General features: G+C 39.7%; 1 protein-coding gene across 1 annotated transcript; it reads right to left on the reverse strand.

The window, feature by feature from the left end:
* Positions 1-1190: 1190 nt before the first annotated feature.
* On the reverse strand, positions 1191-10534 carry perm1a (PPARGC1 and ESRR induced regulator, muscle 1a). The gene is made up of 4 exons (XM_014985858.2): positions 9875-10534; positions 4600-8120; positions 2297-2413; positions 1191-1963 (listed from the first exon to the last, which is right to left on the reverse strand). The coding sequence occupies exons 2-4, from the start codon at positions 8096-8098 to the stop codon at positions 1848-1850; spliced, it is 3732 nt and encodes a 1243-aa protein (XP_014841344.2). The 5' UTR covers positions 8099-8120; positions 9875-10534; the 3' UTR covers positions 1191-1847.
* Between the last annotated feature and the right edge of the window lie 2062 nt (positions 10535-12596).

Genomic DNA, 12596 nt, shown 5'->3' on the forward strand with positions numbered 1-12596 from the left:
TTGACACATTTCTGCATCAAATATTACTCATTAAAATTGCAATTGACCGTTCACATCCTTCCTCAGAAGGAGGGATTGCTGGAGTCATTGACTTGATATAGTCAGTTGTGGCTCCGATGAACTGATCTTGACTCAATTGTATTTAACTCAGAGTGAGGGAATTTAGACTTGCCTACAGGATCGTATTGGATTGATTTGATTATATTTCTTTTCAAAAAATAAATCAACTCGGGTAGTTGAATTACGAACCTTTCAAAGTAAATTCACTCACTTGAAACTAAATAGATCAAAGTTTGGGTGGAACAAGTTTGCCATCTGCTGGAGAAAAATTGTTTTCCTGAATACTGAGTGTGACTGTTGGACTGTATAATTTAGTTAATTGAGTTAATTAGTATTTCAAACTCTAGATTTAGGTCTAAAAAATTTCAATTACAGATTTATTTTTGTTTTTTTTCTGTCAATATTTTACATTGTCAAATAAATTTTAATATCATACAAAGATAACTTGTGAGAATACAAAAAAACAACAACAACTGTGTTTTAAATTATGATTTAAGAAAGGAACAAGGGATATCCAATCCAACCTGGCCCGGTGTGAAAACATAATTGCGTCTTAATAAATCATGCATGTAGATTCAAACAATCACTCGACAAGAACCTGTTTGACAACACGAAGTAGAAAAAACATCTAAAAAAAAAAAAAAAGAAACACAATTTGGTGGCTTTGTTGCTTCAGGACCAGCAAACTTACCTTAGGTGATAGAAAAATGAATTCTACGCTAACAAAACATTTGTGGCCGGAAGCTCAATTTTGGAATTGCTGGACCTTCAAAAACCAACAAAAATGAATAAATTAAAGAAATCGTGTAAAGAACAGTGGACTGAAATCTCTACAGTGATGTAACAGACTCTAGTGTCCCAAATGTTTTATGGCAGTCATTACCAAGTTGGATCCAACAATCACAAGGGAGGAATTAGTTTCCCATGCAAGGCCAGGTTTAAAAACTGCTTTCTGTATTTACCAATAATATTTTTTTCTAATATTTACATTTATTTCATGATCTGAATTCTTCAACCGAATTGACTTGTCAAGTGAGGTTAGTCTTCTTAGAACAGGAGTCGCCCCCTAGTGTCTAAGCCGCGACATGTTTGAGTACTTCTTGAACAAGAACCAGAACACAAATCAGAGATTCCTTTTTTTCTTCTTTTAAATCAACCAGCGGCTCAGTTTAACATACACAGCAACAAAACATCGCTCAGGATTTTACAGATCATCTATCAGGAACAAAAATGCCCTTCAAGTAATTTATTACATGATTGATACTGGCACAAAATGCTGTCCTTAAAATAAAACATTCTTTCGCTAAACTGCCATGTTTAATATAACATTGAACCCCGCTTCCTCAAACTCGACAAGTAGTTGGTGATAAGAATATTTTACATACTGGAATAAAAACATCTGACACATAAAATTCTCGTTTAGGGTCAGAGACTTCCCCCCTGAATTGTTAAAGTGCCTCAAATTCACATTTATTTATCACACATTCATCTGTCATGTCATCTCAAGTCTGTCCAGCTCAGAGAAAACCTGAGGCTCATCTCTCGTCTTTATATACAAATTTCTCAAACCTTCTTTTCTTACCTTTGGTCGTTTTAAACCTCACAAGAATGCTCTCAGGTTTTAAGGGACCAAGAATTGAAAAAGCTTAACAAAAATTAAAACAATCTGAAGCTGAAAATGAATGTCTGGAGAGGTCAATGAAACTCTTGTTTCTTCTAAGGACTGATGTCCTTTAGAGGCCCAGAGAGATTTACAGAAAATTGAAAATTGCTTAGATGCAGAAAGATCAGGACTCCGTTAAGGCAGGATAGTGGGGCTTCGTCTCACTGGTTGCAGGCTCCACCTTGACGTACTTACGCAGGTATCTGATGGCAGACAGGGCACTCACATTTGCCAGGAGGACTAGAGAAAGCAGAAACCAAATGAGAGTCATGACAATACTCGCAGGAGATTGGACATTTTCATTTTCCTTATTCTTGTCAATCTTGCTGTTCTAAAATCAGACTTTATTTTAAAATAGTTTAGTTTCAGTTTGTATGTTTAAGAAATCACACGACATAGCCTAAGAGTGATACTAAAAGTCCTTACAGTTTCTCCTGAGCTGTATATTTTTCATTTTAATGTCAGAATATGTATATATATATATAAAAAAACTTTAAGTTAAAAAGCAGTGCTTGCAAGCTCTCTCACTGCATTAAGGCTTATTGGTGCTTCACACAGTAGTAATACACCCACCGGCCTTCCAGGCATCACCAGCTTCAGGATTAGCAGTCTTCAGCACCCATGAAGCAAACGCAATACAAACCAAGCACATATCCGATTGTTTCAGAGGCAGGAGGGGGGCATCTAACCCTGAAATAACAGGAATAATTTTAAATAAGTGCACGCATGCAACTACGCCACATGGGATTGTAGAAAACTACTCATAATGCCAGGACAGGACATTGTTTTCAACTGAGAAGTTCATAAAACCTGCACTAATGCCATAACGATGAAACTAAACTGTTCAGCCAAATATATAATTAAAAGAAACAACAACAAAAAAAAACATAAGGAAATGAATTAAAGGCAATTGCATTTTGAAAAAGAGAGATTTCCAAAAACGACTCTTGCAGCAGGTAGTTCAACTTCCCCTCCAAGCATAAATCTCTGCGCTCTTGGCAGCTTAGAGGAGACTCTCATTGAGTGAAGTCGAGTTATCACGTAGGACCATGCCTCTTGGCTCTAGCATGGCGTTCTCTCAGTGTCATCTGACAGCTGGGGAAAGAGAATCTGTCCCGGCCTCAAATGTTAGGGTAGAGTGGGTGACATTTCTACACCACAAACACCAACATGTGAGACGGACAAAGAGAGACGGACTGAAAAGGTCAGATGAGTTACTATTGTGTTGTCCAGAGGACAGAACTAAATTTGATCCGGCTTAGGTTGCATGTACTCATAAACAGTTCTGGTGAGAAGTTTACAAACACTTCTCAGTGGCAATAATGGAGTATTAATTTCTGCCCTTTGATGATTTATTTAAACCGTTCTCTTTCCAGAAAGCTAGTTTTCATGTGTGGGATCATTGACCTGTTGGAAAAACCAACTGTGACCAGGTTGTAACCTTCGGTCCCAATCTGACCCCCACAGCTGAGAAAAAAATGATTGAGAAGTTCAGGAAAGACCCAGGAAGCATCAGGGCTTGAGCCAATCACAAAGCTAAAGCTGTTGAACACTGTGGTCATTGTCCATAGTTAAGATACTTTTAATTGTCTAAGGACTAAGAGGCTGCTAAACAAGAACAAAGCCCCTCTTTGAGCATCAGCACCTTCAAACTGGACTGAACTTTGGAGCTGCCCACATGGACTGACCAAATACATCAATGCAATTTGGAGAAAAGTTTGATTGTCAGATAAGACAAAAACGCAACTATTGCTTTTTAAACTGTATGTTTTGTGTTGAATGCTTAGGGTTTTCTTCCACAAGTTTCTCACAATTGTCTGCTGGACTTTTAATCAGTTTCTCCTGTCTTGACTGGTGTAACTTAGTTTGGTTTGTAGACCAACTTGCTCACACACAGTTTTCAGCTCCGTCCACAATTGTTTATTTTTTTGGGACCTAGATCAGGGCTTTGAGATGGCCAGTCCAAACCATTGACTCTCTTTCTTATGAGCCACTTTGTAATCTGGGTGTATGATTAAGGTATTTCACCATTGGTATGACCCTGTTGGAAGACTTCAATTTCCTGACTGATGTACTGAGATGCTGCTTCAAGATTTCCACACTTTATTCTTTCCTAATGATGCCTTCTATTGCACGAAATGCACCACTTTGTCCTACAGCAAAACAGCCCCGTCTCATGATGCTGCCACCGCCTTACTTCACATTCGGGATGGTGTTCTCAAGTTGCAAGCTCTTCTCTCCAAAAACTTCAAATAAAAACTTCTCTCTGTTGTTATTTTGCCGTATATCCAATAGGAATAAACTTAGTAATCCTAATTGAGCTTAAATGGGGAATATTTACTCTGATTTAATGTCAGACAAAGAAGAGAAAAGGTTAAGAGTTTTTAATTATTTTTTCCTCTTATATTAATTTTCTATTACTGTTATTTGAATGTGTGTGTTTTGACCTGTGCATCAAATAAGCCATAATATGCCCTAAAACATTTTTTAATCATCCAGTTTGTCCCTTATCTTTGGTTACCTTTCTGAGCTTCATTATCCATAAAACATATTGGTTTCAATTATCATGTTGTGCCCACTAGGCTATACTTTTGACCCCATAACCCTTCTTAACAAAATAAAAGAGGATTTAAGTCTTGAGGACCCTCAAGTTCTTTTTGTTTAATGTACACCTTGGCAATTGAACTTCCTATCAGCTCAAGAAATATGTTTTTATGGTTGAGGGTCCAAGAATGGTAGACATTGTAAGCAATAAAGTCATTTCCGAAGTACTTTTATGCAATTACAACAAATGGGTTTGTGGCAACCCTAACTATAAGAGCCTAGTAAGGTTTTCCCTCTTGTTTGTTGTGTGCACTGTAAATAATTTAGCTTACTTGGATCAGAAACAGCCACCTCCATCCCCTCGTATCTGCACGGCTGCAGTGCGAGCTGTCTGGAGATCCTTTCCTCCAGGTGGTACAGCAGTGGGTCGGGAAACATCACATCTGGGCTGCCCAGCGTGTTGACAGGGAAACCAATCTTCTGAAACTGATGACCGGAGCTTTGCCTCACGGGCACAAGCAAGTCTGTCCCCTCCTCCTGGGCTGCAGGAGCTGTGAAGCTAACCTTCCTGAAGGAGAGCGAACTCAGAGAGAAGAGATTCTCTGTGATGTCGCTGTCTGTGAAGAAATTCTCGTACACATCATTGGTAATCTGCCTGGAGCTGAGTTTACGGCTGAACCTGGTCACCACTTTCACTGGGCGGAAGTTTTCCTCTTCGTCAGACTCCCCAGATGAATCGTCAGATGAGGAGGATGCAAAGAAGTGTTCATAGGCCTCTGGGAACTGGAAGTTTCTGCAAGTTGAGCGAGAGTATGAGAATATAGGAACTGGCTTGCCTTTGTTTTTCTCTGCTGCTGTTAAGAGAGGGTAGAAGAAGGTCTCGTTGTCAAACTCTGAAAAGAAATGATCGTAAGTTTCAGGGACAGAGTTTCCACTGGCGTAGAGCGTGGTTGTATCTTCTCTTGCTGGCTGGCTGGAAATAGACTGTTTTCCTCCAAAGAAGTACTGAAATATGTCCGTGAAGGAGATCCTGTAGGTGTTTGTAGAGGACGAAGGTAAAGTTGTGTCTTTCTTTGATGTGCCACTCTCAGCGAAAAAGGTCAGGTTTTCTGTTTCTTGTTCTTCTAAGACTTGTAATCCATCGCCTTTGCCTGTGTAGCTGTACAAATCTGATTCCAAGGCTGGCAAATTGTGCACGCTGACTGTTTTCGATATCTTTTTAAGGCATTTCTGAAGCCTCTCAGTGAGCACGGGTTGGGAATCAGTCTCACATTCCAACATCATGCTCTCCGGACCTGAATCTGGATTTTGGCTGACTAGCACAGGATCACTCTGCCAGGTAACAGATCGTGAAGATGAGGAAACAACCTCACGGACTTCTTCAGTGGCTTCCTCTGGCTTGGGCTCATCCTCTTCAGTAAAAATGCCTGAATCGACCACTGTCTCCTCGCTTTCCGTTACAGCTGGAAGCAAACCGTGTAGAACAGGTTCGTCTGCATTTCGTAAGCCCAATATGTCATTTATCGTCAGCTTCTCCATCTCCCTCCAGAATGATGACATTGCAAACACAGAATTCAGCATCCTGCCTGGTTCGTCCACATCTTTGGATGCAGTGACGACTTCATTCTCTTCACATGCAAAGCCAGACTTTGATTCTTCTTGGTTTTTGGATCCAGAAGACGTATGGTTTGCTTCCTGATCAGCCAAGAGGTTTGGCTGCTCTTTTTCTACTTGAACAGATTCATGCTCATTAGCATCTGAACAAAAACCTGGAAACTTGTTGTCACTGGGAAGTGAAAGGGCTGGTTCAGAGTCCAGAGTGGGACGACAAGACACATGTGTGATATCTGGAGGAGTTGTTTGTAAGTTTTCTGTCTGAATGTCCCTCGTTAAGTTTGAAATCGGTGTCATTTGGACATTTTTGTGTTTCTCTGAGAAAACATTTGACGTTGGATCCTCTAAAGAATCTGTTTGTCGATCTATATCTAAGCCAGAAACGCTTCCAGACAAGTAGCTTTGATTAGCTGACTTATTAATGAGCTCTGATGTTAGATAAGTGCTGATAACTTCATCCAAAGTCTCATCTTGGAATGCCCCTGGCTCAGAAGCAATCCCTCCAGTTGTGTTCACAGAAACGGGAGTCTCTTCCAGGGTAGTGCCACTTTGATTTGTGTTGTGACCATCACTTTCCAGCTGTTCTTGACTTTCAGAGTCACTTTGACACACCGTACGTTTCTCTGGGCCAGAATTTCCAGCCTCCGCCGCCAGGTCTGACTTAGCAGTGGATGGTTTGTCGTTTTGGACGACTTCCATGGCAGGAGCACATGACTCTGCACACGGTAAACGGGTGACCAATTTGACCTGTGCTGTTGAATGTTTTGCATATTGCTCATTTTTACAGTCACCGGTTGACACATTTCTATCATCAGACGGCGGAAGATTGGCAGATTTCGCTTCCTGCCTCTGACCCTTTGACTTTTCTGTTTCCACTTTAGCAGCTGAAACTGGCCAGCAGGGATGATTTCCAGTCAAACCGGGGGATTCTGTAACCCGAAACTCACCGTTTGGTTGTGAATTTGCTGCATCGTTAGTCGTGTCATCACTTTGACTCAGAGGGGTTCTGGGTGTGTGGTTGGTTATATAATTGCTGCCTGTGCATGCTTTCTGTTGCAGTGGTTGGCACTGAGTGTCACTTGGGGAAACAGAGAGGGAGAGCTCAATTTTTATCTCCTGGGCAGAAAAATTCTCTGGGAACTTGATGGTGGTGGGATTTGGAGTGAGAACATACGTGAGATTTTTATGCTCTTTCAAATCGAGTGTCTCCGTCGATAAAAACAGACGTCTTCCTTCTTTTACCGTCAAGTGGTCCTCCTTTGAGTGCCTCTCACACGGATGTCCACCTTCACCTGCCTCCAGACTGAGTCGTCTCTTCCGTCTCCGCTTCCTCCTCAGGGAGACTAGCTGGGACTCCTCAGGAGACGACATCTTCTCTTCTCTGTAGCTCCACTTTGTGCAGAAACTTTCCGGACTTGTCAATGTATCTTGCTTGACGTCGTCCATGCTTCTCCACATATCCATTCTGCAGGGCTGAGCTCCTGAGTCTGAGCCAGCGACGCTCTCTGTTGAGTCATGGAGTGGATTGCGCCCCGCTTCCTCATCCGCCACGCTGTCGGTGAAGTCACCCTCTGTTATGTATAACTCTGTTTCAGGTGAATTGCAAAAGCTCAGGGGAGTGGTGCTGCAGGTTTCAGGGTCTGAGAATAAGTTGGCCTCGTCCGTGTCAGTTTTCATCGTGTTGATGTTCCAGATGGGGTCGACAGGCCTCTGGCTCTCTTTGCCAAATGCTTTTTCCACCCCATCAGGCAGCGTGCTCCACTTTGCGCTGCTTTTTGGCAGAGTGCTTCCAATGACTTGGTGCTCCCCTTGTTTTGCCTCTCTGTTGTTTCCAGCCCTCTCTTGGACTGGCTCAGTCTCATTTAGACCTTTAAGCCTCTCAAAAAATATGTTGACAGACTGCAGGTGTATGTCCTCCTCACTGCCAGAGAGGACACTGTCAAATCTGCTGCTCTCGTTTGCCTCAAAGCATTGCGCCACAGGAGGAGAGTCACCGCGCTTTGGGGGGCTGCCGACTGGGTGGTTGTTCACTGGGGAGCCCAGCGTTTGGTAAACTCTTCCAGCTCTCTGGGTGAGAAGAGTGTCATCAAAATCACTCATCCCCGAGTCGTCCACATGTGCTATTGAAGGAGGAAGTAGGTTGCACTCCTCACACTCCGCAAAGAAGCACTCCCAGTCTCGGTCGCTGATCTCCAAGCTGTATTCAAAGTCATCCATCTGGCTCTGGGCTCAACAGAACCTGTGATGTAAAAGCATATGTGTTACTTTAAGATGATTTCGACATTGTTAGATGTAAAAAAAAAAAAAAAAAAAAATATATATATATATATATATATATATATATATATATATATATATATATATATATATATATATATATATATATATATATATATATATATATATATATATATATATATATATATATATATATATATATATATATATATATATATATATATATATATTCTGTAGAATGTATAAGCAGGGTTGTACAGACTGTCCAAACATTTTTTCTTCTTCTTTTTGTTGATCTAGTTTAGACGTCAGTGACAAAGAACCCAAGTCAATAAATTTTAAAGTTGAAGTAGGTGACTTATTAAAAAATATATATTTTTTTACATATTTGCTAAAATTGTCACCTTGTTATGACAGTAAAATATGATGCAGATAATTTCTTCCTTCTCCCTGTAGTTTTACTGCCACCTGCAGAAACATACAGCTTGGTCAGAGACAATCAATCAGAGCCAAGAGGAGGGTCTCAGCTCCGTCAATCATGTTTGTGTATGCACTGCTCACACCCTCTTCCTTGTTCTTTGCTACGCTGCAACTCCTTCCGCACAACAAAGCCTGCAGTGAATGTGGAGGATAGTTAGCATGGCCAAAGATGACAACAGACAAACAGTTTTTCTGTTTGCAATTAGCATATTTATTTGCAGGTACATGAGTGTGATTGACAGCCATAAGACCCTCCTCCTGGCTCTGACTGGTTGTTTCTGACAGTGCTGTGTGTTTCTCCAGTTGGCAGTAGGAACTCCAGAGCGATTATTTGTTTCATGTTATACTGTGACAACATAATGAAAGTTTTATGAAATGTGTCATAAAGATATTTTAATAAAAGCTACATACTGCAGTTGTGACAAACATATTGCAAGTTTTTAAGTTCCAGTGTTTTCATATTTTCTGCATGAAGACCGAACAAGAAATGATCTGGATCCTTTCCTGAAAAAATGTTCATATGCGACAGTAAACCTCACTAATTTCAATTTATTAAAAATATAAAAGACTTTACAAACACTAAGCATGCTATACTTACTACAGACACTAGGAGGGCAAGTTAAAGGTAGGAACCACTGGGAGTCCGTCTTTCTACAGTTTGAACATCTTTTTATGAGTGGAAAACATTAAGAAAGGATCTTCTAAGCAGTGATTGATGATTTGGACTTGTCTTAGATCTGTAGGTTGATTTTGTTTAAAATGAATTCTCTTTTTAAATGCAGAATAAAAAACAAGATTGATTTTTTTTTCTAAATATTTTCGCGTAGGGCTGTGCTCCAGCAGTAACAGATGAAATCATTTTACATTTCTTTTACACATATTCACAAAATGTGCTGATAAATATGCAGGTTAGTTCAGTTTTAATTGAAGACGTTTTGTAATACAGAAAATGTCTTATGGTAGTTGTTTTTATTATCATTATTATTATCACGTAGAAGTAACTACTTTCTCTATTAGCGTAAATATTAAGCTTGAATGTGACAAGGTCAACTAAACTGGCACACTAATACAGCCATCAATAATAAAAAAAAACAATCATATTATCTCATCTGAGGAGAATTTGGAAGCGTTTGCTGATCATGCAAGTAAACTCAGAAATGTGTCCTCTTTCAATGAGGTTTATGTAAATGAAAGTGTTACAAAAACAGGAAGTCCTTTTATAGTTTTATTTTGGTTATTCAACACATACATTTCCACACTTCCACAGGTTCCTACCTGTCCTGCTTCAGCCGTGACCTCGGTCCGCACAGTTCAGAGGTGGAGGTAGAGCCTGCAGAGCCATGTCGTTCTCTTTCTGGTGGGCGTCTCCTCGGCAGCAGCAAGCGGTGCAGCAAGCCCCATGATTTGTTAAATATAGAGCGGTGCTTTAGATCACGTAATACACGCAGTGTTCTTACAGGCAGCCGTGTCTGACAGAGGTATAACATTTCATAACTTTAAATAGATTTTCCACCAGCACACAGATTCAGTGGTAACGCTGTGGTTTTGAATGCAATTTTAGTGCGCCGACCTGTTGCTGACCTCTGAAATGATGTACGAATTCATTTCGGGAGGTTTTTATTTTTATTTTTTAATCACTTGCGCGCTACGATTGCTCATCAAAAGAGTTGAAGTCCAGCAGAGGGAGCAGTAGCCTGACAGTAACTGTAGAACAGCAGGATCATGTGAAAGTGTGTGTCGGTCAGCTGGTAACAAAGTGACGTGATGGTTGCAGAGAAGATTCAAGTCTTTCCATCCTAATGTTTCCAGATACAACCTCGGAGTCAGAGAAAAGGAATGGCGGATGTATTATAGGACAGGCAGAACGTCAAACAATTAGGTTTACATTGTTTATTCATCACATTAAGTTGGCAAAATAAGGTTTTGCTTTCGAATGATATATGGTCAGAAGCCAGATCCATCACAATGTTATATTTCCTCACATTGTTAGGTGTAACGTAGTCGTGTTCATATTCAAATACATTTGCTTCAGTCTGGACTTTTTTCCAACATTTTTGTGTTTCCTTAATCGCCTAATGTTGATTTTGTTTATTTATTTGTTAGTCAGATTTGAAGGAAGTTTACATATTTGTTTGGCTCAAATGCATTTTTGTATTTCGTTTTAACGGCTTTCTCAATATTTGTTACTTTAAGGCAGTTTTTAATAACACAGACTTCGTCTTAAATAAAACATTATTTTACATGCTTTTTCCTTTAATTGATAAAACCATCGACTATCCCTCTGACATACTAATTTAGAAACTTCCTGATGACACATCAAGAAACAAAAAGGATAACAGAGAAAACGACTAAAATAAAGATTAAGAAACATTGTTTTTAGCAAAGTTACATCCTTGGTTAAAAGCATCTTCAGCTCATTATGTGAGTACACGAGTCATATTTATGAGATGTATGAATCGTTAGATTTAAGCTCTTAAATAATCTAGTGAGTTGAGGCTGAAATGTCGGGGTTATCTTTCTGAGGAGGAGCCTTTGTTTACAGTCATCAGAGGGACACAAAGACGGCACTAAATCAGTTCTGATCTTGTTGTGAGCTGTTAAGCTGCTGTTACCACATGCATTATTCTCCTTAACTAAATGCTAAATGCTAATGGATCGCGGCTGATTACTTAAAAAATAACACAACAATTCACTGTAACTTCACTCTCAGTTAGTTGCCGTCTTATAGTGGCCTATCTGCTGCTGATGAAGCGTCATGTTTAAGCGTTAAAATGATTTCATTTTTTTTCTTCGCTTTATAGGCTGAAACTACAAACCATTCTGGCTGATTTTATTCGCTTCAGTTATTTACGAGGAAACAGGTCCTCTAATTAGCAGAGCCACTGCTGGGCTGCCTGCCCAGGAGGGTATTTCCATTTATCAACACTGATAAAAAGGGACAAGCCAGAACCTGTGTGTGTGGCTGCTGCACCTGGGGCGGTGGGCTGCCTGGACATGGGTGGGATTCTGTTTCCATCATCAGGATTAGACTCTTATGAGTGACTAAAGATTAGGATCTGTTTTGGCTTTTTTTTTTTTTTTTTTTTTTTTGCCATGTCAAGGACAGTAATTCAGCAGCAAACAAGAACCAGTAAACATGGGTATTCAGCAGCAGCTCGCCGACGCCGTGTTTAAACAGAAAGGAGTTTGTACCGGGGTCCTGTTACCAAGCATCCTCTGTTGGTGGCATCTGCTGCATGAAACCGGCCAGAAAGTCTTCATTAAAGAAAATAATCACATTTCAAAGATTTGGCCTCTGAGTCTTTGGTGGTAAAGATAAAAAAACAGTTTCTAGACAAGTTACTGATGTATGAAGCTTTCATTGCAGTTGCTTAGTTTGGATAAAGAGTATTGGAAAAAAAACCTTGAAGTTCTCTGATTTATCAAAGGAGAAAAATCATGTTAAACACATTTCTTTGCATCTATGCTGAAAGGAATAATCTTTTCTTTTCTCAAAGTCAGAGCATACAGACAATCCACTTACCTAATGGCTCAAGCTTGTCCAGAATCTGGAGTTCTGTCTCCTGCTGTGTTATCCTCCAGGTTTTCAATAGGATTTAGATCTGCAGACTGTTGACACACTGCAAAAACACAAAATATTAGCAAGTATTTTTGTCTAGTTTCTAGTGTACATGTCTACATACACTTGAAATAAGATCAGTCTAGCTTGCATGGAAGTTTTCTGCAATAATTCTTGAATATTGATAAAATAATTACTTTTTCCATTGTCCAATCTTCTTTCAATACAAGACATTTCCCCCATGTTATCAGTGAAAGCATTTCAAGGACGATTACAACTTTTTAAAATCAATAATCAGGAGTTATTGGCTCTAAACAAGCTCCCACATCTAGTAGAAAAAGTTCTTTGTAAACTAATTTTATTTTATATCAAGTATATGTAGAGATTTACACTAAAAACTTGACAAAAATACCTGGTAAGATTTTGTGTTTTTGCAGT

Source organism: Poecilia mexicana, unplaced genomic scaffold, assembly GCF_051168715.1.
Source record: "Poecilia mexicana isolate PSO_F unplaced genomic scaffold, ASM5116871v1 scaffold_7, whole genome shotgun sequence".
NCBI lineage: Eukaryota > Metazoa > Chordata > Actinopteri > Cyprinodontiformes > Poeciliidae > Poecilia > Poecilia mexicana.